This window comes from Fringilla coelebs, assembly GCF_963513975.1.
Source record: "Fringilla coelebs genome assembly, chromosome: 18".
NCBI classification, from domain to species: Eukaryota; Metazoa; Chordata; class Aves; order Passeriformes; family Fringillidae; genus Fringilla; species Fringilla coelebs.
In genome coordinates this window covers 3,698,948-3,724,621 of record NC_140044.1, presented here as the reverse complement: position 1 = coordinate 3,724,621, position 25,674 = coordinate 3,698,948, and the positions used below count along the sequence as shown (strand labels likewise).

General features: G+C 37.2%; 1 protein-coding gene across 1 annotated transcript; it reads left to right on the top strand.

The window, feature by feature from the left end:
* Positions 1-529: 529 nt before the first annotated feature.
* On the top strand, positions 530-25,131 carry SYCP2 (synaptonemal complex protein 2). The gene is made up of 47 exons (XM_084217744.1): positions 530-660; positions 1,411-1,455; positions 2,066-2,206; positions 2,453-2,585; positions 3,723-3,850; positions 4,415-4,439; positions 5,034-5,119; positions 5,948-6,036; positions 6,573-6,607; positions 7,218-7,360; positions 7,439-7,491; positions 7,704-7,749; positions 7,938-8,033; positions 8,404-8,458; positions 9,015-9,163; positions 9,972-10,046; positions 10,492-10,650; positions 11,359-11,458; positions 12,027-12,145; positions 12,791-12,883; positions 13,014-13,074; positions 13,169-13,226; positions 13,428-13,564; positions 13,871-13,968; positions 14,200-14,318; positions 14,556-14,586; positions 14,854-14,918; positions 15,022-15,079; positions 15,736-15,791; positions 16,328-16,376; positions 16,493-16,667; positions 17,050-17,117; positions 17,493-17,672; positions 18,413-18,596; positions 19,011-19,258; positions 19,374-19,544; positions 19,668-19,832; positions 20,212-20,302; positions 20,819-20,980; positions 21,267-21,394; positions 21,587-21,681; positions 21,763-21,862; positions 22,283-22,341; positions 22,658-22,736; positions 23,143-23,199; positions 23,525-23,626; positions 24,764-25,131. The coding sequence occupies exons 2-46, from the start codon at positions 1,432-1,434 to the stop codon at positions 23,591-23,593; spliced, it is 4,512 nt and encodes a 1,503-aa protein (XP_084073870.1). The 5' UTR covers positions 530-660; positions 1,411-1,431; the 3' UTR covers positions 23,594-23,626; positions 24,764-25,131.
* Positions 25,132-25,674: the final 543 nt, after the last annotated feature.

The window sequence follows — 25,674 nt, the reverse complement described above, 5'->3', positions numbered from 1 at the left end:
CTGTCAGATTCCATTTAAACACATTATCCAGTACTGCTGGATGCCATTTAAGCACATTATCCAGTGCACTGCTGGGTTCCACTTAAGCACATTATCCAGTTCCCTCTTCATAATAAACACCACAGACGTCAGTGGAAGCCCTTGGTCCACAGCAGCTCTGTAACCGAGCGTGTCTTGGCACCTACTCGGGCAGTGAAAGCGCTTCTAAATTTAGCACAGGAATGGATTACATTGGTTTATCCAGTCATGCCCAGTAATTTCTGTGTGTGCGCGGAAATCAGCCCTAAAGAGCGGCGGTACACAAGGGCAGCTCGAGCTGCCCCGACATCGCCCACCGCGCTGAGGGCGCTGCCGCCGGCCGCACCGAGGGCCCGCAGGGCCCGCCCCCCGCCGCTCGCCATTGGCCCGCGCCCGCGCTGCCGAGCGCTGATTGGCCGGCGGGGTCCGCGGGGCGCGGCCCGCGCTGAGGGCGCGCGGCTGAGGGCGGGCGGTGAGGCCGCGGATCCGGCTCGGGCTGGCGGCGGGGCCTGCGGGCCTCCGGTGAGGAGACGGGAATTCCGATTGCTCCTCAGGGCTGTCTGAGCGGGCCGGAGACAGCAGAGCTGTGAGCTGCCAGCACGGGCCTCAGAGGAGCCCCGCTGTGCCCTTGTGTTGGAAAAAGTAATTTACAATCACCCTCTATTTGTTATTTCCGTGTTATTTAGTGCAGGAGTAGCCAGGCTGTGTTCCCAGTTGATGTTCTACAGAAAATATTCCCTGTCTTTAATCTCCATTTGTTTTGTCTATATAATGTCTGGGATGGGGAGACCAGAGCTGCCCTTTGTTGACTGCACATGGTTTTGTTGGTGTAAAATAATTCATAGAAAGCGTGTACAGATTCGTTGCTTTTCTTAATTGTTCCACAAAACAAATATTTTTTCTGCCCTTGAGTATTAATACACTATTTTCAGAAACCTGTTACCCAGATGTTGCTTTTAGCTGGTGACAATCACTTTTTATCCCATTACTGTATGTATAATCAGGAAGTCTTTTTGTGTCATTTATCATATTTGTGTTAAATTATTAAATTTACCATTTTATGGTGAGGCCTGTGTGCAGTTTTGCTGTTGACTCACCTGTCCTGAATAACCTGGCACTGACCTTCTGTGCTCTCTCCTTGCTGAGAGCTCCTGAGGGCTCTCTCAGGCCCCTCTATGCCTCCAGCCATGAAACTGATCATTCCTCCCTCTCCTTTGCTTTAAGCAAGTGTTTATCCATGCCATAAAGTTTCCTTATATCCACAGCTCTTTAAACAGCATTTATATAGCACTTATACACTGGCAAACTTTGGAGTTTGTAATGTATATTGACTGATTCCCAATGGGTTTGCAAAACCTCTTTAAAGTGTGATGATTTTTCCCTTTTATGCAGCTGAGTTGGTGAATTGCAAAAATGCCAGCCAGGAGTGAGATGCAGGTATGTCCTGATGGAGCAGGATATGAGTATTGATTGTTTTAATTAGTAGCATTTAATTGTAAGGAAAGTCTTTAGTGTGGCAATGCAGTGTGGTAGGAAGAAATTTTCTTTTGGCGTGGCTTAGTGCAAAGCAGCTGGGTGGAAAGCAAGAGGAACTGGAAATTGCTACTGATGAAAATAAATCATATGCATTTGGCAGAGGTTAATCAACTGAGGTGATACTTAAGATGACAGTGTTGAAATCCAGTTGTAATTGAAAGAAATTTAGAAAGAATAAAGGGTAAAATGGATAAAAGTAACTCAGAAGTGTAACATACTGAGTATTCCAAGTAAGGAGCATTGATACAACAAACACTTCTGTAGGAATTTAGTTGTAATATGAGGAAACTAAAACCAGTTAAAGCAAATAATTAAAATCTCAGTGCATAAGTATTTGCAAATTAATGTATTAGTTAGGGTGCTCTGTACTTAAGGTTTTATGCTTAATTCAGAATATTTGCTTCAAATGCAGCAGGTGATTGTGTAAAACTTACATCAAATCTGTGTTAATCAGACGTGTTATATGTGTTAAGCATACAGTAATAGAGTTGCTTTGGTATATTGCTTACAGCTTGAAAAGTTAATTGATGAAGCTGCAGGAAAAAAGGATTTCCAATCCTTAGAACAATTTCTGGCCACAGAAGAATGTGAAAACGTCTCTCACAAATGCAGCAAACAGTTTGTCAACAAATTGGATAAGCTTCTGTGTTGGGTAATGTAATCATTGCATCAAAAAATCATCTACACCATCTTTGGAAGAGGGTGAAAAAGATTTATTTCATTTGGATTGATTGATACCAGCAGTTGATTTAAGAACCCAAAATAAATTTTATGAATGAAATCTCTCCTTCAAGCTGCAGTTAAGGTGGCTTTTGAGAACAAAAAATGCATCTGTTTAATTAAATAAAGGTTCTTGGGGGCCTTCACAGTAAAGCTTATGTTGTAATTTCAATTTCAGGCACTTGACAAACAAGAAGTGAAAAGCATTTCTACTTTACTAACTGCTGTTCAGAAATGTGGGAAGAAAATGACCATAGCAGGAGAAGATGGCCTCACAGCAATGATAAAACATGACCTCTTTGGAAGGATGAGTAAAACCATAAAGCATCTGTGAACTTCTCAATAAATAGATAAACTTGAATGGAGTGCATAAGCAATGCTTAGTGCTGAGCAGCTCAGTGTTTGATTTGATCCTTGACTGAGTCAGAATTGAGAGATTCCCATAACTTTGCAACAAAGATTGCTCATATTTAAATGGTTTTTGTCATGTGACCCCTTGTAAAGAGATGCTGCTCTATCCCAGTGAGGGTTTTGCAAATCATGCAGTATACAATTAACTTAGATTTTACAGCAGTTGAAACAAGATAATGTATTTTCATGTGCTTTGTTATATTGCTTTTGACTCAGGAATTAGAATTTCCTGGTGCTATTTAATTTTTTTTTTTTTTTGGTTAATTCCCACAGCAGTGATTTTGTACCTGCTCTTTCAAAAGATTTTAGGGATTTTCTAATTATTTGGTATTATTTTGACCTGCACGTTAGATGCATTAATAACTTTTAAATCAGCAAAAACTGAACAACAGACACCACTTCCTTTCTGCTTTCCCCAGAGATTTCACTGGAGAAAATTAATGGAAATATCAGATGAGAGTTACTCAATTGACTTCTCAACTGCTTTAATAATAAACAAATACTAAATAAGCAAAATAATAATAATAAGCCTGCAAATATGAAACAACTGTTGAACAACTACTGATCCCATTAAAACTCATGTAATATATTGAAATTGATGTTCTTTTAGTAACATAAATACCATTTAAAGTCATGTAGAACTCATCTTTTCTTGTTTTGCAGTTACTGAAGCCTGTTGCTTTACAAGGTTTACATTACAAGGGCCCAAAATAATATACAAAATTTAATAATAAAAAAAACCAGGGTGATAACTTTATGCTTGTATTCACACCATCAAACAACACACTTCCATTCAGCCATTATCAATTTTCAATAGTTTTGTCTGTGGTAGCAGTTGTCAAAGTGGATCTCCAGTTTTCGTGCTAAAAAGTCCTTAAAATCATTAATTTTGTTTGGCCTGGGTGAAGAATTTCAGTCTGGGGCTAACATCTGCTCAGCAGAGTGGGGCTGCTGTTACTCTTTTAATCATTGTAAAATTTGTATGGTGTACTGAATTATAATGCAAACCATTGCCCTGTTCCAGGCTATTAAAATAGATTTACCTTTCTTTTCCCTTTACATGGTCAATTGGTTTGAAAAGTTAAAAGGAATTTTGATCCTCAGAGGAAATGAAAAGAATGAAATGATTACAAGTCTGGCTGAGGATTTCTTCATCATGTTGTTGGTAAAAATACATTGATAATAAAATTTGTCAAAGTAATTGTTACTAGTTTAGCAATAAAAGGACCTTAAATATGTTTCTGTTTAATATTTTCCTCAAGTTAACATTACAATGACTTCTGAAATAGATGATAAATCATTTTGGCTAAACACTTTGCTGTAGTCATACTAATTTCTGTTCATGGCTGGCATAATGAAATAAAGTTTAAACAAACATTAACAGTAAATGCTGAATGAACAAAAAAAAAATTCATCTTGATGAAATTTTGATTACACCCATTGTTGGTATGCTAATCCAGTTTATAAGATGTGTGAGTTTTCTTCTCTTCATAAAAATTGTTGTCATTGGTGAAGTAATTTCAGTAAATTTAACTGAAATATAATTTTGGGAGAACAGACTTGTCAGCATGGATAATCTCTTAGACTCTTTGTTAAGGACAAAATAATTTCAAAATCTTAAATACTTTTTGATTACTTCCTTTGGGTACATATTGTCTGGTTTGTTTTTTTTTTTAATGTTGTAATATTTTCTTTATCAAAATGATTTGTTTGGTTTTTTTTATTGCAGGTTGTGTGTGATAACAGACCTGAAGGTGAGCTTAAAAGCAGAAATGAGAGTTTAAAATGTCTCTTTCAGGACACACAAAGGACCACTTTTCTCATTCCTGTGGCATCAGCTTTAGTTCGGGGTTTCTCTATGGACAGATTTCCTTGTAACTTTCTGTTGTCAGTAATAAAAAAGCACAATAAGTCTCAGAGATGGCAGATGAACTGAGTTATTCCTGAAAAAAGTTGCTTCTAAGGTCCTGTCACAGCTGAGCACAGCCCAGTGATCCTTCCTGATTGACCTTGTCTTTGTGAATGTCACCGTGCTGTCACCTTTCATTGTGGCACTTGGGGGAAGTCCCTACAGACTGTTTGGTGTCATGATCAAAGTGAACAATTCATTTCCTTGGCCCTGGGGAGATAAATTCCAGCACCTGAGTTGTGTCTCAGAGAGCTGAGTCATAGAATTCACCAATTCCATGTAAAAAATTAATAATCTCCTACCCAGGGGAATTACACAGTGATGCACAGGAATAAAAACATGGTTACTATAAATTGAAGTAACCTTTCCCAAATGTTTATGAGGGATACCCTAACAGACTCTTGACAACTCTTTGATTTCTTTCTTTCCTGTTTGTTAGGTAAAAGGCAAATACTAGAAAACTTTGTTCTGAGAACATGTTCCCTGATTACTGATGCAAGAATTAATATTTATGTTCAGCAGGAGGTAAACATCCTTCTTTCTAAGCAGCAGTTTCCTGGTTAGTGTGTTAGACTTTGTGGAGAGAGTTCTTTAACTGTGCAGATGCTACAAAAAAGAGAATATTGTAGTGCTCTAGGGTTAGAAGGGTTGTATAATGTTTTTCTGGGAATGTTTGTTGTTTATATGTTGGGGTGTTTCAGATTACTGACCTGGGGTTGTGGGGCTTTTTGTTTGTTTGTTGGGGTTTTTTTAGGAGTAAATTCTAAAACAGTGATATTAAAGTTCTGGTGAGGAAGCTGTATAAAAGCACAGGAAAAACTGAGCTCTACAAGTGCTAGAAATAGGATTAAGGTTGTTGGTTGTAAATTCTTTAGTCACTTACAGGAAATTTGCATTCCTTCCAGTACACTTAAAATTTTTCCTGTTTGTTGTAGTAACCTCAGGTTGTCAGGACATTTTCCCTCTAAAGAAAAGGAAAGTTACAAAAAAGTCTTTTTTAAAGGCTACATCCCCAAAGGAAAGGCTTTTTATGCTAATTTAAGGTACACTTTAGCTCAGCAATAAACTGCAGACAGAATTCTGGCTTTGGAAGATTTTCTGTATTTAAACCTGCAAATAAGAAACAACTGTTGAACAACTAGTGTTCTCGTTGAAACTCATGTAATTTATTGAAATTGAGGTGGTTTTAGTAAGATAAATACAATTTAAAGTAATGTAGAACTCGTCTTTTCTTGTTTTGCAGTTACTTAAGCCTATTGCTTTCTTCAGTGGTATGAAATACATTACAAGGGTTCAAAATAAGAATAACTCAAAGTTTAACAAACTTAGTTTCCTTTTTTCCACTCTTCTCAGGTAATAAAAAAACTGAATTTATTGCTTGACAAGATCCCTCGAGATTCCCGGAAAAAGATACTTTCTGCAAAGGAGATGTTACTTGTCATGTAAATGATCTTCAGTATAATTTTTATATCATCCCATCATTTGCAGAGTTGGGGGGTGGTTTTTACTAAGCTGTTGTGCAGATTGCTCCCTGTTTAACTCAACTTCTGCCCTTGCTGTGAATTCTCAGTGGTAGTGGCTGTGGACAGGTATTCTCATGGCTTGTTCTCCATTAGAAGCCTGAATTTTCCTCTTTCCCAGTCTGAATCAGGCTTCTCCCCATCCCAGTTGTCATACAAAAATTAAAGTCCTATTTGTAAGGATGTGCTTTAAGCACAGTGAATCAGTCACTGGAAGGTTGGGCTGTTTGCACTGGAAATCATTTCACAGCACTTCAGAAAAGCAAATGGAGTCAAAATTGTATCTGACAGGTGATTCAGGTCCCCAAGCAGTGCTCCCAGAGGTATTTACCCCTTGGAAGTCTTAACACTTCCAAGGAATCAGGGGTTTGTCTCATACATTGAAAGTTTATAACAAACCTTTCCTCTGGTCCTTGCCTTGCTGTCATATTGTGATGAACTGTTCCTTTGTTTGGCAGGAGTGAAATGGGGAAGACAATTTTGAATGCTGGAGGTGAGCATGGGACTTAATTAAGTATTGAGCTTCATAAAATTAGACCCATTAAGGAACCAGAGATGGCATTTGGAAGGTGCATGTTATGAATGGTTATTGTTAGGGTTATCTGAAAAATATGAATACTGCATGAAAAATATGAATACTGCAACCTGGAATATTTCTGTCTATTCAGTGTATGGAAAACTCGTGGACGTTTTTGGTTTTCTAGAATAAAAATTTTCAAATAGGAGAAATAATAAATCAGTCTTTGAGGCTGGGAGCTGTGGGCCTGGGTAGTAGTACTGTAACCTCCCTCAGGGACCATTTTGGTATCCAGCAATTTCCCAGCTCAGAGAGATGAAAGTTGAAAACTTCTCTCTCTTGTTTAGACACCTGGTGTGGCTCTGACAAAGTCCTGGAAAGTTTGGTTGGTTTCATTTTGAAAAATAACTTGTTTAGCCATTGTTATTCCCATTCTTCTTTTTTTAATTATCCTTCATGGGTTACATGTTTGGATCTAGTGGGATCTAGATTATGTTCAGCACTGCTTACCCCAGATTCCTGATAACATTTTCCACCTCAGTAGTTATTTAAATCTGCTCCTGCTGTGAATTATGTTGTGCTGCAGACTATGACACACAAGTGGCCATCACAGAAGCTCTGTGCAGAATGGTGCCAGAGAAGCAAAGGAAAGTTCTGGCCTCCCAGTGGTTTCCCATGGAGTTTGTGTCCACTGCATTTAAAGGAATTAAAGATTCAGAGTTTGAAACAGTAAGTCACATGAGGAATATTTCCAGGGAGGGAAACTTCCATTTTACAATTCTTTAAGAAATTTCTGTGTTTTAATAGGATTGCAGAAAATTTCTTAACCAGGTGAATGGCATGCTTGGAGACAAAAGAAGGTAAAACTGATTTTTTTATGCTAATATATTTTCTTTTTTAGTATTTTATGTTGTGATTAGATTCCATGTTACCTCCTTGGGGTAAAAATCGCTTTGCTGGGATCTCTTAAGTCTCTAAAGTTTGTGAAAACACAATCCATTTGCTATGTTCAGATCTGCAAAATTTATTTACAGCATTATAGAATACTTGAAAAAATATCCTTTTCTTACAGGGTTTTTACATTCCCCTGTTTATCAGCAGCTCTTGATGAGTATGAGGTAAGGTTTTCTGCCTTCTAGTTAAGAAAAAATAGAGATAAAAATAAGAAAATTGCCTTTTTTCAGAAGTATAAAATAGGCACATGCACTGAAAGTTTGTCAAGGGTTCGGACCAACATGAGGCTTCTTAGCTGGTAGTAATCAGTGCTCTCTGCTCTTACTGTTTTATCTTATTCTTTTTGTTTTAGCTCCAGATACCAGTGGATGAAAACCTGGAAGACTTTTGGATTGATTTCAACATTGGCAGCAGAAGTATTTCCTTCTATGTGGCAGCAGAGGATGCAGTAAGCTGAGTTTTGTCTCCCACTGGGTTCTCTGAGTCAGCAAATCCACATTCCTTGGAGTGTGTCCGATTTTATTTCCCCATGCTCAACATGTTGAACATGTGTGTTCCAGTGTTGATGGGGCTAAAAAATATCTAGTTTTCTTGATATTTAGATCAAATAATCTCACAGTAATGACTTCCTAGTGCTGTTTGGGAATAATTTAACATGTACATAGTGAGCAATAGCGAAGCAAAAGTTCCTGTCACTCTGTAGCAGAGGTTTAAAAAGTCGGAAATTTGTCACTGAGTGACTTTGATCACTGGATTTCTTTTAATTGTGATATAATACTTTTCTATCTTTCAAAATGTGTTTTTCATATAATGATCAGCAGTGGGAAACGGTCATTATACAAGAAGAAGATGTCAACATGTACAGCGTGGAAGGTATTTGAACTCAAAAATGGGGCCTTTTGTTGTGTTCTAACTTGGATTCTCAATCTAATTTCAATTTGACTAATCTTAAAGTACTGACTTAATTCTAGCAAAGCTGAATTCTCATTTAAAACTCTTAGGAACTCTTTTTATCAAGGACAAAATTGCCCTGCAGTCACATCTGCACTTTGGGCATGCTGGTGTGATTTTAGGAAAATAATTTAATAATCATGTCTTAGACTTAATTTCAATACAACATAAGGTATAAGACAATGACAGGTAACAATATTCCTTTTGAACTTGTTAGAACAGTAAATACCTGTAATTTGTCTGCAGCTATAGTAAGTAACCTTCAAAGCCAATTCTGTGGAATAATATACAGAATAAGTATTTCTAAAGTATGAAAATTTGAATTGTTTTACTAATAAAATTATTATAGATTAGAGGGAAATAAATAAAATATTAATCTTAGCACCTGAACTGAAGAATGTGTCATGTGTTGACAAAGATTATGTGAGATGCTGTTTAACTGAAATAAAGCTGCTTTTCAAATTTTGTTTTTGTCCAGAAAAAGATTCAAAGAAATTATTAACAATAGATCTAAAAAGCCCAATGCATGTGGGCACTCTTGAAGGAGAGAAATTTCTTTTTTGTTTTGATTCTATCTTGGAAATCAAAGATGTGATCATAAAGATTTATGGATTTCATAAATGTAAGGTAAGATTTAAACACCTTTTTGAGTAGTTTTAAATTGATTCAAACTCGATGTCTCGTTGCCATTTGAATGTTGCAGCTGTGATTATTGGAATCTCTCCATACCAAGAGCTTCTCATTAACATCATTGCTGCAGAACTCCTCATATGCTAAGCTTTGGGAAAGATGCTTAATAAGGACAAGAGGAAATGGCCTCAAGTTGCCCCAGGGGAGGCTTTGGTTGGATTTTAGGAAAATCTTTCCCCTGGAAGGGTTGTCAAGCCCTGGCACAGGCTGCCAGAGCAGTGGTGGAGTCCCCTTCACTGGGATTATTTAAGACATACGAGGATGTGGCACTTGGGGACGTGGGTTAGTGCTGGGCTCAGCAGTGCTGGACTAGATACCTGAAGTGGTTCTTTCATTCTAAGATTGAAAATAAATTGCAACAAAAATTTCCAGGCTGGAAAGAGAACACCCTATGTTAATGTCAAATTGTGCATATTTAATTTTCCAGAAATGCAGCCTGGCTGTTTACAAATACTTCCAGAAATGATTCATGAGCTGTCTTGTTTTGCAGTGCAATTAACACTCATGAATTTACTCATTTAGTAAAACATTTCTAGCAAGCCACACCTTACTCCTTTCTGCTTCTAACAAACTGCTTTGTCCTGAAGTCTGACTGAGGAACTCCTGAGGGATGAAACTGCTGTGAATTTGTACAGTCTGTTTTCCTCTGTAATCTGATTTCAGACACCTATGATCTCTCAGTTGAATATTTTGTTTCTTGTTTAAAAAAAGAGCAAAGTGTCTATTTTGACATATCCCTTTGCAGGATTTCAGCCAGAAGGAGTCTGCATCAGTAGCCAAAACAACTGTCCACATTGTCTTTGATGAAAGTGGATCACAGGTATTCTGCCTCATAGTGCTGAGATGGTTTCTTGAGTTTGTTTAATTAGTCTGATTATTCATAATTTATAAACAGTAAAAACAAGGACTTGAAAATATGATTAAGTATAGATAGGTCTAAAGCTAGGCAAGTGATGTCTAGTATGTATGTACTGGGTTTTTGGGGAGATGTCAATATCTAAATCATAGAATAAAACAGACAAATATGCACAGGGCAAGTTCTTTTATGTGCATTGTTACTTTAAAAACCATCCTTGTGACAAAAATAGCAATTAACGTTGAAGTTTTTCAAACTAAAAGTCTGTAACCTCTGAAGTTTATCAGACTCTCCAGTGGGGGATGTGTTACTTGGGGTAAAGAATTTGCTCTGTGTGTTTGTATAAAAATAAAATATTATAAAATCCAAATATTGAATACAAATTAAAAGAAATTAAAATATTCTATAGGTTCTGGTACCAGAAAGTCAGTTGTCACCAGTATTAAAAGAAAAATATGGAGAGGAGAAGGAGAAACTCAGTAAATTCAAAGCTCAGCAATCTCCTGGAAGTTTGAGGCCTCAGAGTAAAAGTAACAGTCAAGAAAAACTTGGAGGTGATTCCTCCAAGGTAAGTAGGGTTGTCAAAAAAAAAGAGGAGTCGGGAGAAAATGCACGTCAGTTTAAATATTTGTAGTGTTTAATAGTCTAAACCACTTCTTATTTGACAGTTGGTGTATAGTTAGTACTGTAATAAAAGTTTGATTGTTTTTCTCATGACTTGACACTAAGCTAGAAAAATCCTGTTGCTAAAAAATTTGTTAGTATTTTGAAACTACAGTAACGTGACAGAAATAAAAAGGAATTGTTAATGATCTTTAGACCATGGTGCTCTGAGAATTCTCTTTAAAGAGAAGTGTTTGAGGATATGCTCAGATGTCCCAGTATGGAAAAGTCAAGCATGGCCTCAGGGACTGCTGGAGAGGGGCTACAAACTGAAACAGTTACCGTGTCTTCCTGATGCGGTAGTGGGTGTTGATAAACCAGTTTCTGCTTAGTTTGTAGCTTTGCAGAATCTCCAGGAAATCCCTTGGTGAACAAGGGACAGGATTTGCCCATACTTCATTGAATTAGTTTAGAAAACAAAAACCATGAATCTCAGTTTAAAAATATTTTGTTGAAATATAACTGCATAAAAATCACGTTACCTTGATGCCTGCAGCAGCAGCAATTGGCACTCCAGTAATGGACAAGAAACTCTTGGCAATAAATTTTCTGAATTCTTGTGCTGTCATCCTTAAATCCGTGTATTATGGTCAAGTTCTTTCTGTTCCTCAAGACAACTCCATCCCGTAAAAGGAAAGTGTCTGAAGCATCTGTGCTTGTTCCTGGAACTACAAGTGTGTCCACGAGGAGTTCACTCTTTTTTGTCAACACATGTAAGTTTATAAGTTCTTTCAGGGTAAAAATACACTGTGAATGGTCTTTGAAACTCAGGCATGAACTGTGATCCTTGGCACAGCTGGAAATGAAAAGGAGAAAGATGATAAAATCTCCTGATCAGATGCTTAAAACTTGAAGTGTTTAAGGGGCACTTGCTCCTGGTCCATAGACAGGGTGTGGGACAGGAGCTGCACTGCCTTCCCAACAGCCCAGGGTCACCTGGCACTTCTCCTGCAGCTGTCAGGCAGCTGCTGGTGCTGGAGCCAGCTGAGAACTCAGAAAGAATATATTACACTGAAGTCTTTAAATAGAAACCAGCTATTTTCTACCAGAGCCAGCCTGTAACAAGCTTTGCTTCTGCCTCCAGACATCCATAATCAGTGAGCTCTTAATCTCCAATAACAGAGTTGGAATAAATGGAGTTATTAAAGGTCAAGAAGGGGCTGGTATCAAAACTAACCAGCTTTTGTTGGGGTTTGTGGAATAGCTGTGATAGTGGGCAAAACTCTTCCTGTTGTAATGGGAGAACTGATGGAATTCTAACACATCTCTGTTTTGTTTCAGCCACCCCTTTTAAAGGGAGATGTAAATTGCCTTTGGAAATGACCAGCTCTACTAAGAGGTCTGACAATGATACAATAAATGAGAGCAGAATAAAGAATTTCTATCAGGAACCTCCTGGAGTATGCATGTCCTCTGTAGCTAAGTCTTTTTCTTAGAATAGCATTCATTTCTATTCTGTTTGCTCCCAATTCATATTTTAAAGAGCTAGAGTTTTACGGGAAGCAAGTCACTTTTAGAAAATAGTATGTTTTACTTTATTGCATTATAATTTCTTGCCCTCTGAAATTCAGGTTTAACATGTTTAAAGTCAGACTGAACTCTAACAAAATTAGGCCCAATTTGCATTCACTCATCAGTCTTGACCCCAGAATTAACTTCCTATTTCTGGAACCTCAGTTCTTCCTTTGTGTATAATAGCATAAACTATAATAACTTCTAATTGATTGTGCAGTAGTGAAATAGTCATAAAACACAGAACACACTGTGCTTGTGAAATGTTCATGTCTTCAGCTTGCACCATTTAAAGCATTGGTTTTTTAGTGCAGTTTTGATCAGGCATTCACTACTTTAAAGCAAAAATACATAAATGTTGTAAATGTGTGCCTTGCTCAGATTCAGGTCAAGCCCCAGACTATGGGACTCTGAAGGATTTTTTGATACAGCCATGCTTTGGAAAGGGCTGTCATGTACAGAATGTTTTGTTTAGAGCATTGCTTTGGTTTTTATGGGCCATAAGTGGCAGTGTTACTTACGGTGCTTTTTAGAGTGGGCAGAGATGCAGAGCACACGATGAATTCTGTGAAACCAACCAGATCAGGAAGTCAGATACCAGGAATGAGGCAAAAATACATGGGAAGGTACTGGAACAGCACTTCCATGAAATGAGAACAAGAAAGTCATGTTTTATTACAGAAAGCAAAAGTTTATGAGGTTGTACTGCTTCTAGTCCTACACTAACATTTCCTTTTGGGTGTCATTCCACTGTAGCAAATGCGTTCTGAAGAAGTCATAAAAATGGTACAAGAGGCCACAGAAAAGCAAACTTTAGGCAAGTAATTTTACAAGCACTGTCAGTCCTTTTAAAATTACTTTAATTTTTTCTTTTGCCATAATAATTGACACCAAATTAATGTCTCATTTAGATGAAGTGTTAGATATTGTTCCTGATTCTCAGCCAGTTGGGAGAAGCAACAAACCTTTGTAAGTACTGGAAAAGAATTCCAAGTCATTGTTGTCACTCACTTTGAAGGGAGAATTTTCAAGCATTACCAGAATTATTATTTTGTTGCAATGTAAAATGCTTTGCTATCTCTAAGATGTAATCATTTTCCTATTCTATGATACACTTCTATTATAATTAAGACTCAAGTTGTGATGGTAGGGTGGTGTTGTCTTTGTTAGGCTGCCTGGTCTTTCGGAGACTTCTTTTGATAAAACTGAAACATGGAAAAAAAGAACTTTGCCTCTTCCTGAGAAGAATGTAACAACTGGGGACAAGCAAAAGGCAAATCTGTCACTGGCACATGCATCCCATCCAGGTGATAATCACACTTGGTCAACTGTTACTCTCAAAAATAGGTTCAGAGAAATTAACTTGCAATGATGATTGTTTTTCCATTTATTACTATTGGTAGTGAAAGAGCTGTGAAACAAAAAGCATTTATTCAACTTTTTGAAGTACCTCTTGATATAAACAAATGAAAAAAACAGAACCGAGAAAATTAAATTTATACCATCCTCGGTAGAGAGTGAGTGTGTTAATAATTTGGAACAGAAACTGTTAAATACAGAAGGGAAAAATACTGAAACTGCTACTGAGCCATGGTTTAAAACCTTTCTTTCAGCCAGAGTGTCTGACATATCTTTGCATTCTGACCTTGCACAAGAGGACCTTGATGTTCTCCTCAGAAAAGAGACTGCAAATCCAAAACAATCAAAGACAGTGAGAATTTCTTACCTTTGTTTCTTCCTCTAGCATTTAAGAGAATTGTCCAATTTTCAGTGTTTCAAAATTGGTGGGTTTACTGTCATGCAAGGGAAAATGGTTTTCAAATGAATGTAATTTAATCCATTAAGAGACATTTAATGAAGTTTAGGGGAGCCTTAGGAACCTGAAGTTCTGTCTGCAGCTTTGTTCTTCTGTTGAATGTTGAGTGTTAATCTGTTTTTATAGAAACCAAAGTCTAAAGAAATGGCAGATGCAGCCAAATCACTGATCAGTAAAATCAGTGACAGATACAGAGACAGGAGTGATGAGAAGAGCAAAGCAAGAGATTCCCTGGGCTTTAACAGGTACAATGTGAACCTTTTGTGCTGAGTTTTTGTGTGCCTCTGGCTGTCTCTGTGATGTACCCATGAATGCTGATAAATGAAAGGGGCTGGACTCTTTTAATCCATCTTTTAATTGATGTTGCATTTAAATGCATGAATAAATTTATGGGTTTGATGAGATTTTTTTTTTTTTATATAGGCAGAATTCTAATGCAAATATTCTAATTAGCATTTAACAAAATGTATCTTTATTTTTAGGACACATTTAAATAAATCCTGGATCTCCAAGGTAACACATTAGTGCTTTTGTTGGAATTGTTTTTAATATGTACATACATGGTGGAAGTCAATAGGTGTAAAGGGAAAGTTCATAAATACCATTGAATATTAAGTATCTGTAGATGTTAATTATGCATTGACTACAGATGTTTTTCCATATTGAACTGTTGCTAATCAACCTGATTATCTTCATGATGAAGTTGCTTTTTGAGATGACAGTGTCTATGAATGCAGAGTCCAAATTTGACAGAGGAGCTAACTTTTCATTTATGGATAGGAAGAAGTTCAGAACAGGAGCCTAAAAACTGCTTCTTTTCTTAATATAACTGCTGGTCATGTTCTGTAAGTAGTTCCAACATTTTCAAACACAGTTTCTGATTACCCACACCTGACTCTGTGAAATTTTCATTAATTCAGTCACAAAATTGATCTCTCTGTTTGACAGGGATGATGTCTACAACTTTAACATCAGCGGGTTTGATGAGCCTACCATCAAGCTTGGAGTAAGTAATAACTGAAGTTTATTTGTTATGAATAAAATAGAAAGGAAATCAGTAAAATGTACTTAAAGTATAATTAAGATCTGAAAATTCAAATTATATCAGTGAATTAAGTGGGGGAGAAAGTTTGCCTTGTAAATACCTCCAGTATATTGTTCAAATATTGAACAATATACTCTGTCTTAAGATTCTGGCCACTTCAGGCTATGATGATGTTTTTCCTGAATTAAAAATTAAACAGTGTGTTAGGAGTATCATTATTTTAAATTATCCTGAAAACGTTATTGGCATCTTTCTAATCCCCATTTGAAAGACATCTTTGTCTAGATATTTGAGCAAAAAGAAAATCTAATGATGATAAAAGATAGTTTTGCTTCTTGTGGCTCAGGAGTGAACTGGGGAAGGTTGTGAAACAGGTGGGTGGGAACTCTTGTATTGCTCTGAGATCCTGAAAGCTTCAGTCAGTTGCTGTTGGTTTTAACTGTCAGCTCTCTTAAATAAATTTTAAGATAGAAATTAATGACTCTTAATTGCTGAGTGTAATAACTAAGGAAAAAAAAAACTTCTTAGCAGTTACTGGCTGGTGGCCTGTTTAATTTTGTACAGATTCTGTACCCATCAAAAATCTTCCTTTGTTTCTTCTCTATTTGCATTTTTAGATCCAAGAATTGCGTGTGACTGAACTGAGTGTTCATACAGAGACAAACAAAAAAGGGTAGGATGTTCTGTTTTGGTGGCTGATTATCCTAGTACAGCCTGCACTCTCCAGCAGGCAGTCACAATATTCCAGGGAGTGCTGCATGACAAAAATATCTTGGCTGTGTTGGTTTTTTAAGCAATAAACATTGCTGTGTTCTCCTAGGCTGTTCCTTGATGGTCCTTTGGGAAGGTGAGAAAAAGGAAAGGATGTGTTTCATGAAGGAAATAGTTCTCCTCATGGAATCCTACAGGGAGAGAAAGTGCTGAATAGAAGGGGATATTTTTTGTTAATGATCCTCCTGGAAAGGGCTTTGTTGTTGCTGTGTACTTTTACTGATAATTGGGAAATAAACACAACCTTTAGGATTTAAGGTGAACAGGTAATCCCAAAATTATGTGGAAGCAAAAGTAGGTACCTGTCTTTGAATCCTTAATCCAGATATCATGGGAATAGTAAAAAAGCTTTAGAACAACTATTTTAAAATGGATTGTTTACATTTTGTTTACATTTGTTTACATCGTTTAAAGATGGGTTTTATTTCTCTGATTAAGGAGCAGAACCATCAATAAATCCAGCACAGAAGGGAAGGGAGGAAAAAAGGTAAGGCTCAGATTTTTATGGATCAGCACAGCTTGTCCTTCTGCCTTTAAATTCCAGTTATGTAAGCAGGCTGTGTGTAAAAATTAATAACTTAGGAACTTTTTTGGGTTTTGTAGAAGAGAAACAATCGAGACAAGAAGCATCTCTTTAGTGACTCAGACACAGAAAACAGAGGGGATGACAGCAAGACAGAGATTAGTTGGCTGCAGGAATCCAAGAGGAAGCCTAAAGCCCAGATAATTGATTACAGTAGAAGTAAAAAATCAGGGAAACCAATGAGGACAGACAAAAGTAAGACATTTTTTTCATATTTCTGAAGAATGCTGCAGTAATTTGTCCATAGATATGAAGTGCACAGCATGGCATGTGCTGTGCTGCAAATGTCATATGTTTTTGTTGCCTTGGTTCCAAGCATAAGGAATTTTCAAGTTAGTTCTATTAATTTATGAAGATCAATTTACATAAATTCTGTACTTTAATGTGGAAAACTGGAAGGATGAGACAGGTACAAAGTTATTGTCAATTTAAAAAATGTATTTTTCAAAATAATGGGCTGAAAGCAGTTACTGAATCCATTTGAGGGCATGAAAGTGATTCTGTTATTTTACAGCTGAAACTAATGTCAAACATTTGAGTATTTTCCTGGTTTTTCAAGCTTCTTGTATTGTAGCAGCAAAAAAATCCTTGGAACCTGCTTACCACATGGAAAAAGCCGAAGGCAAAAATACATATAAGAAAAAGGTAAATGTAAATCTGTAACTAGAATTTTAATATTGATTAAAAATCTCTTTGTTCCCCCCAGAAACTGTTTTAAAATAATTTTTCATAAATATGTGGCATTTCTCCCAGATCCTTTGTTCAATACAGTTTATTCCTCTCATATACTGTATTCTTTTCATATAATATTTAGCTGGTTTTTCAGTCAGGAGTGAGTTAGAATGGTTTTGTACATTGGGTGCTGTTTTTAGTGGACTGATGGTTGGATTCTCTGAGCTTTGGTTAAAAGCTTTTTAAACCTTTTTTAGTTTCAAGTAATTAAGCCAAGTTATCTGTTGTTTTATCTTATGCATTTATTAATCATTCTTGTTAACTGAAGATTATTTTATTCTTCCAAAGATAAACAAATGTAAAGCCCAGAATTCAAAAATGGATGAAATGATGGTAAAATCCACCAGAGAAAAACTCCCTCGGAGAGCAGCAGCAACAAAAAATTACAAAGAGCCTTCCAGTTCTGAGTCTGAGAGTGAAGAAAGGATTCCAACATGCACCTCCAAGGAGGAGAAATCCAACATACAGGTGTGCAGTTCCACTTGATTATTAAAAATCCATTCCTGCCATGTATTTCAAAGTAAACTCTGTCCTGCTTTGTATTTGGTACTCCTGAATTTTAAGTGCCCAACATAAGCAAATTGAAGTTAATTTAATTTTCTTTTAATATTGCCCCTTTTTTAATGATGAGTATTGAGCTGCTAAGAAAATCAGTCCTGAATAATCTTCTTAGTCATAATGGATTTTGGTTTCTATTTATGAGATTTATTCTGCTGCAGAGAACTACTGTGTGCTGTATTTTGAAAATGTGACAATATTTTGAAAATGTCCTTAAATTGGGAGGGTTTAGTGAGCCAAATCTTGTTGAGTTGATGTGGTGCTGGTAATGCTGTGTCAATACATTTGCTGAATATCCAAAGGGATTTTTAGCAAAGAAACACTGGTTGCTAAAACATTTTCATAGTTTTAGCATAACATGTCAATATATGTGGAAAAGTTTATAAACTTTATTCATTAAATCCTGAAACATCAGTTATTGCCGCCAGTAGTTAAGTAGTTCATAAGAATAGAAATTTTTTTTTTGAGTTAAAGAAATTCAGTGTTTATTAATGTTGGAAAACCTGATCTGCTTATGGATTTAAGCACTTCTGTTGATGGTCCTTCTGCTTGATCAATGGTATATAGATAATAAACCTCTATCTCTCTTTATCAGCTTTCATGGACACTGTGGTTACAAAGATGTTTATATAACTTTTGTATTTTAATAGAAACATATGTATGGGCCAAACAAGGATTACAATCAGCCAAAGGTACTGCAGACTGTACCTGTGGAACCAAAGAGAGTGGATAGCTATGTGCAGAAGGCACTGGCTGAATCCAGGAATTCTGCAGAGCAGGAGGAGCTGGAAGTGCCTTCAGCTGAGAGCCCTGCCTCCCTTGAGACAATGAGAGGTGTTTCCACTTTTAACTTCTAGCAGTACTGAAAGCAGAGATGGAGGTTAATTGAGGGTTATCACAGCAGTAGAATTTACCATTTATTTCATGCTTTTAAACTGAGATATCCAATAATTCCAGTTGTTCCACATAATTTAAGGAGTTGTATTAGTATGTCATTAACACTTCTGTAGGTTGGTGCAGTTATTGGACATCAGGGTAATACAGAAACACATTATGTCAGTGTTAGAAAAAATTTGGTACTGCTGAAATTGGTAGAGGGAGAAAGGGGAAGGGTGGCAAGGCCTGTGCCAAGTTCCACACATCTGAGACTTGGAAATTGCCAGGGCTGGAGCAGGGAGCAGTGTGGGGCTTTGTTGCCCTTGTGAATCTCCCACTGGTGGTGCTGACAGTGCAGGAACTGTTCCCCAGGTGCTGAGAGAGTGTCAGGAGATGCCAGTCCAGAGCCCAGCTCCAGTGAGAGGTCACTTGGTCTGCAGGAGTCATCACCAGACGACAGGGAAATGCTAAACTCTGAGAAAGGATCCTCTCCCAGTAATTTCTGTCCGCAAAACAAGAGTGTGGAAAGTCTGGGTGTAACTGAATCCCCTGAGACAGCAGTTACAAAGTTGACATTTGGAAGGAAAAGCTTCTCACCAGTTTTAACTGAAGCATCTTTGGTAAGAGCAGTAACCTTTCTCTCGAGTTGTTTTAACTGAAATTGTTCCCATTTGGCTGCCAACTGTTTCTTGCTTCTTCTCTCAAAAATGTTTGGGGTTTTTTGTTCATGTGCAGCTCAGCTTAACCACTCATAAAACTGTTGGTGGCAAAAATTCCAAGGGAGCTGTAGCAGAAATCTGTAATATTAATGAAGATTCAAGTTTCCAGCATTGCATTTCAGATACATATTCTGTTAAAGGAAAGCTTCAGGATATCACCAAACCTATCCCCAAAAACAAGGAAGAGGTATGTTCCTGAATTCTTTGCTCTTCAGAAGAGACCTGCAGCTTTTTGCTTTATCAGCTTACAAGTGATGATGCTTAAGGGACGTCTCCTGTCAATAATGACTTTTTTTCCCTCAATGTGTAGCTCAGTTTAGCAGTGTATAAAGCTGACAGTGGAAAACGTGCAAAGGGAGCTGTGCTGGAACCAGGGAGTAACAACGAGGATTCAAGTCCCCAGTCTTGCTTTTCAGACATCTGTGCTAAAGGCAAACTCCAGGATCCCACCAAACCTCTCACTAAAAGTAAAGAGGTGAGTTAGTGCATTCCTTGCTCTCCAGAAGAGAACTGCAGCTCAGCATCTCTGTTATCTTCTCTCCAGGTGCTGAGCTTTAAGGGAAATGCATCTCAGTGTTTAACACAGATTTTGGGACCTGCTAATAGTTAATTTTTAAATATTGGAGATAAATTAGATAATTGTTTATAATCTGGATGCAGTGAGAGAATTATATCCCAACAAGATCAGTTACAATTCATATTTAAAAAAAAAATAACAGGGAGTCAGTGTTTCCTTAGTGACTTCCAATAAAAAATAAATTACTTGTCCCAACATAAATGTGAGTCTCTGATAGACACTTCTAAAAGCAATTTAATTTTGAAGCTAATAAATAAATCAGTGACTTTTCTTTTAGGATTGTGTAGCACCATCCCCATTGTCTGCTTCCAGCAGGAGTAGAGTACAGTCTTGGATTAGAGAACCTTATTGCCCCATGAATGAGTCAGGTACAGACATTTAATTTAACACAAAAGTCTTCATATGTGTCTCCATAAGGGCTAAGAAAAATGTTTTATTTGGCATAATAATATGGCCAAAGTTTTAAATCTTCTTATATTTTATATATTTTCAGTATTATTAATTTTTTACTCCTTTTCTCATTTTCTCTGCTGTTTTAAATATCCCAAAATAACCTGAAAATCAGGCTCCAAAATGCAGCTTTAGTAAAGAGTTAGTTGTGCTCCAGATAAAAAGTTAGAGTCATTCCTACTGATACTGGGAAAAAAAATGTGGATAATGGTTTTATCAGAAAAAATCCCAGACTTGCTCATCAGTCAGAGTTCAGTTGAACATGCCCTCTATAAATGTAATGGTTGTTAATTTCTATATAATTCTCATGTTTTAAAGCCACGATACATCCTCCTAGAGTTTGCATCCAATGTGTCAATAAAATCTTGTTTATCCTGCCATCTTATTGTTCTAAATAATGCTAAAATTCAGCATTGTTTCTGTGTTTGTTGAAGGACCAAGTGTACCAACATTCCTCAAACGAACTTACCACAGTGCCACAGAAGGCAGCTCTGATGAGGCAGAAACAAGCAAGGAGGAGGAAAGGAAAGGAAGGAGAAGAATAAGTTTACAGCCCAAAAAATTATTTAAAACAGATGATGCTGCTACTTGCAGAGGTTGGTCATGGACTGACAGTGCCAAGTTTTAAAATAATGTAGCAAATTCAAGGTTTAACAAGGAAATAGAATATCTATAAAAAGGCATTTTACGTGTTAAAGCAAAGAATAAAAAATGCTAAATATTTAGAGACTGGATCCATATGAAAAGTCAGAAAATTGATATGCAAATAGAAACAGTTTCTAATCTAATTGGTGACATTAATTTTCATAGAACAAAAGCTATGTGCGAACTTCAGACTGGGGCTTTATAATACTGAATTTTACTTTTTTTTGTTCTCTTCAGTGTCTGAAAGTGTCTCCACTCAATCTGTAAATGATCTGTCTGGTTTGGATGCAGAATTCTGGAAGCCTGATTGCTCAACCATCAGCATTTGTCAGCAGCTCCAGAAAGAATTTACCAAGAAAATGGAGGCAAGACCCTTCATGTGCATCTTTTGGGGAGTACATGAGCACATGGGTGACAGCTTGGCTTGCACCACACCATTACATTTTTTAAAGGGGGTTTGTTGTGATATTAAGCAGTTACAGTACTGAATATTACAGGGTTGGTTTTTTTTCCTGAAGTGCAAATAATCTGAATTTCATGCTAAAACACCCTCTTAGAACCGCTCCCGGAAAATGGACAATTTTAATAAGCAAACACTGAGAGCTGCCCATCAGCATTTGGCCACAATGAGTCACCAACTCCATGAATGCAGGTCAGTAATGGCAGATTTCTGTCACACCATCCTTAAAATGCAGTAAATGCCTTCTGCAAGTAACCTGGTTTGTTTTGGTAGGATCAGGCAGCTGGACAAATTTCATTTTACTCTCACTGAGGAACTTGAGAAATTTGAAAAGGACTCTCAGTCCCTGAAAATCATGGAAAAAGAATTCTCGGTTTGTATTTTAGTTGTTTGATCATTGGTAAAAGAGAATTCTTGTGAAATCTCTAGATCATTCACATCATCTTTAACTTAATATCAGTAATGTTGATTTTCAAAGCCTTTACCTTTTTGCTTCTAGTTGGATCAAATTTCAAATAATGCATTTGGGGTGTCAGGATGCTCTTAGAATCCCGAGGTCACTCTGTGTTTTCCTACATGTATCCACTGTATGAACTCCTGTCTGTTTTTCCTCCTGCAATAAACTTCTACAAGTGCTTTCATGGGCTGGGTTTTTCCAGCTCCTGTGGGGGCTGTGTAACTCCTGCCCCTTCTGTGTTCAGTCTTGTAATTTTGTTCACACTAGAAATTAATAACTTTCAGTTTTAAAAATCAGTTTCCATTGATTAATGTTTCTTAATATTTTTCTTTCCAGACCTTTTGGAAAAAGCATTCCCACACTTTTAGTACGTACATGAAAAATGAGCAGCAGAGGTCAGTAGGGTTCACTAATCCTGAGATGAGATTTGTGTTCTGTTCACTTGAGGGAGATCAGCACAACTTCTCTTCTCTCTGCAGCTTCTTCCATAAAAGAGAGATGGTTGAGGAGAAAATGAGATTAAAATATTCATGTAATTATTCTCCAGTTAAACTTCTCCACATAGCTGAGGGACTGTTCCAGCAGTAACAATGACAGGAATATTTATCCATGCTTTAAATGCATATAGACTCCCAACAATGGGATGTATTTGTGCTCTTTGTATGAAGTTCTTATGTAGCAAAGCTGTTTAAACTGCCTTTATTTCTTTAGAATTCAGATTCTTAAAACTTCATTTGAAAAGAATATCTACCATTCTGTTGGCTGTGAAGAAAATGTTTTTACTTCAGAGGTATGGTGAACTTTTGCTTTGCCCATTGTAGTAGTTCCTCAGTTGTACCCACAGATACCAGTATTGACTTTTTTTCCTGAAAATTTTATCCTCAGCATTATATTAATGATACATAATAATTTTTTAACTTTTGCCATAAAATTTCCCCTAATTTCACAATATCCAGTGTTTATGCCTTGATTTCACCCATTGCAAGGTGTGTGCAGTTCTCAGGACTTATTCTGGATTCTGTGACTTTGTTTACTGGTGTTACTCATCCAAGAAAGAAAAAATTTAAACATCACTTTCCATAGGCAGGTGGCTGCACGTGCATCTCTTGCTTTTGATCCATTTAGGATATCATTGTTTGTTTGAAAATGTGGTGGCAGTTGTCAGCAGAGGAAATGCATTCAGTGTCTTTTTGTAGATGCATCTGTTGAAAGAAGACATAAAAGGACTCCAAGAGAAATTTCTAAAAGAAATGGTAAATTTATCTTGTCCCTATCTTTATTAATTTTTGCAGTTTGAACACTAAATTACTAAAATTTTGATTTCTAGTCCCCTATCAAAAATAATTAGTCAGAATGCAAATGTCACTGACTTTACTATATTTAAAACCTTACTGAGGGATGGGAGCCACAGGGAGATGTGAATGGTCTTGTTTAGTTTTGACTTAACGGTGAAAACTATCATCTTTGATAGACTACACAGCATGTACAGTGCACCAGAATTGCAATACATGAAATAAAATCTGCCTTTTTTTCAAAAGCATATGATAAAAGTGATAAATGTAATTTGTTTTTGTACAGCAAGAAGAGGAGCTGTGTAACGTTCGCAGGGGATTGCAGAACTTTTTTCAATCAAAGGCAGAATTCTGAAGTGATTTTTCAGATTCCTTCCTTAAATTGAAGGTGAATATAAACAGTTTTGTAATGGCAAATATGGTAACTTTTTCTTTTTTTTTTTCACACTCAAAGACACTACTGTAATGAAAGCATATTTTCCTTAATAATATTAAAATCTGTGTGGATAAGACTTACCCACTCACCTGTGAGATTTGGAATTATTTTACTGAGTCTGCTAAAATGTAATATGCCATTTTATCTTTAGCACATGCTACTTCTAAATAATTCTTTAACAATTTTTATAGGTCACTTAACTGACTTTCAGAGAAATCACTTTGAATTTCACTTTGAATCAATGTTCTGGGTCTGATCCAGAATACAAGCCAGGAATTATTTAGGGACTAAACCACCTGGTTTGATCTCAGTCCTGTTTGTCTGTGGTGTTAGACTTCAGTAGGACTTTCTGAGAGAACACTCTTAACACTTGTGTTGGAACTGTGTTGCAAGTAATTCTGTTAAACAAGTCAAGAAAAACAGATGCTGTCTGTTGGGTTTTTTACTCAATGTCATTGTTGTTTTGCTTTAAATCAGTAAGAAGTCAGAAAAAGCTGCTGTGCAAATATTTTGAGTATGAATTTTAAAGCCACAAGGCTGTGTTGTCTCTCTGGAAATAATTACAGCGAAATTTCCAGTAAGTGATTTGGTCCACTCATCCCATTTACATCAGTGTACAAATGTTTTCTGAGCTTCTGGTTTTTGTGTGGTTTGGGGCTTTTTTTTGAGCCTGTGCTCACTGTGATCTCCACTAGATGGACTCCTTGAGATGTTAAACTTTTCTTTCACTGCTGTGATTGAATTTCATCTGAATGAAACAGGACTTGTCTCTAAACTGTACAAGGTTTAAAAGTGCACTACAAGGCCCAAATTCTCTCTTAAAACGAGGCCACGTGGGAAAAATAATACTCCTGCTTGTTTTTAGTTATGGACAGGAATTAAGCACTGCAGGCCCGTTTCCCTTTCCCATGGGAGGAAGAACAGAATCCCTGAGCTGAATGCACCCTCAGAGGTGGGATCCCAAATTCCAGCAGGAATCCATGGCCCAGGGAGTGTCCAGACACCTCCACAGCCCCCCCAGAGCAGGCAGGCAGTGCTGAGTGCCAGGGCTCAGTGGCTCTGGAATTGTCACAGGTTGTGCCTCCCCAGGAGCAGAGCAGAGGCCGGGCTGGCTGAGGAAGGATCAGAGCACGGCGAGGACGGAGCCACTCAGAGCTACCCCAGGCTTCAGGTGCAGCAGTGACACAGCTCAGGGGCGGTGTTTGGCATTTAAAACCTGCTCTAACTTAGCCTTACTATATTTTTATTATGTTTTTCAACATCATTTTAATGTGTTTTGTGTCATATTTATTGCCAGTGGAAGTGTGCATCCCTGCTAAACAGGACATACTGTACATGGGTTATTAGCAAGTTTTGTTTATAGTTAACAGTGGCTCATGTCAAACTGAAAATCCTTCTTCTGCTGAAGAAACTTTGCTCTCCTTTCTCTTTAGCCTTTTTGTATATTGCACCTGGACTATCACTGTATTGTTGTTAATTACTCCTATATTATTAATAATAAAATTATAGCTAGATGTATGTTAAAAGGCTAGTTATGATGTTACGTATTTCTGTGAAAAGTCAGCAAGTTAAAAAATTACAATAAAGAGGAAAAAACACATCTTTGGATCAAGTGATGGGGTCATTCAAGCCTTCAGCTGGTAGTCAAGTAGGACAAACATTAAAATGTTGACACCACCTCTCCCAAGAGTCCTTAGTTCCTTCTCCCATTGCACTGACACAGACTTTGTGGTGCACTGTGTGTCCTTACCTTCCATTCCTGCCTGGCAGTTTCTCCAGGAGCAGCTCCAGTTCCTGTGATTCCATCCCCACCTGGGACAGAACTGTCACTGTGTGGGGGCTGTTCCCCACCTCACAGCAATTCAGTAGTAGTCTATACAAGCACTTTGACAGACTGAATTTTATTATTTTCACACTTCATGGAGATCATCTCAATGAAGCTATAGGACCAAGAATGCCTTTTGCAAGCTTTTAACATTGCATCACTCCCTAGAATGGCA

Excerpts from the sequence above, each read along its gene's own strand:
- SYCP2 (XM_084217744.1), top strand. The coding sequence starts at position 1,432 with ATGCCAGCCAGGAGTGAGATGCAG. Across the intron at positions 2,586-3,722 it reads TGACCTCTTTGGAAGGATGA|ATTTACCTTTCTTTTCCCTT; the intron begins GTAAAACCATAA and ends CTATTAAAATAG. Across the intron at positions 8,459-9,014 it reads CAACATGTACAGCGTGGAAG|AAAAAGATTCAAAGAAATTA; the intron begins GTATTTGAACTC and ends GTTTTTGTCCAG.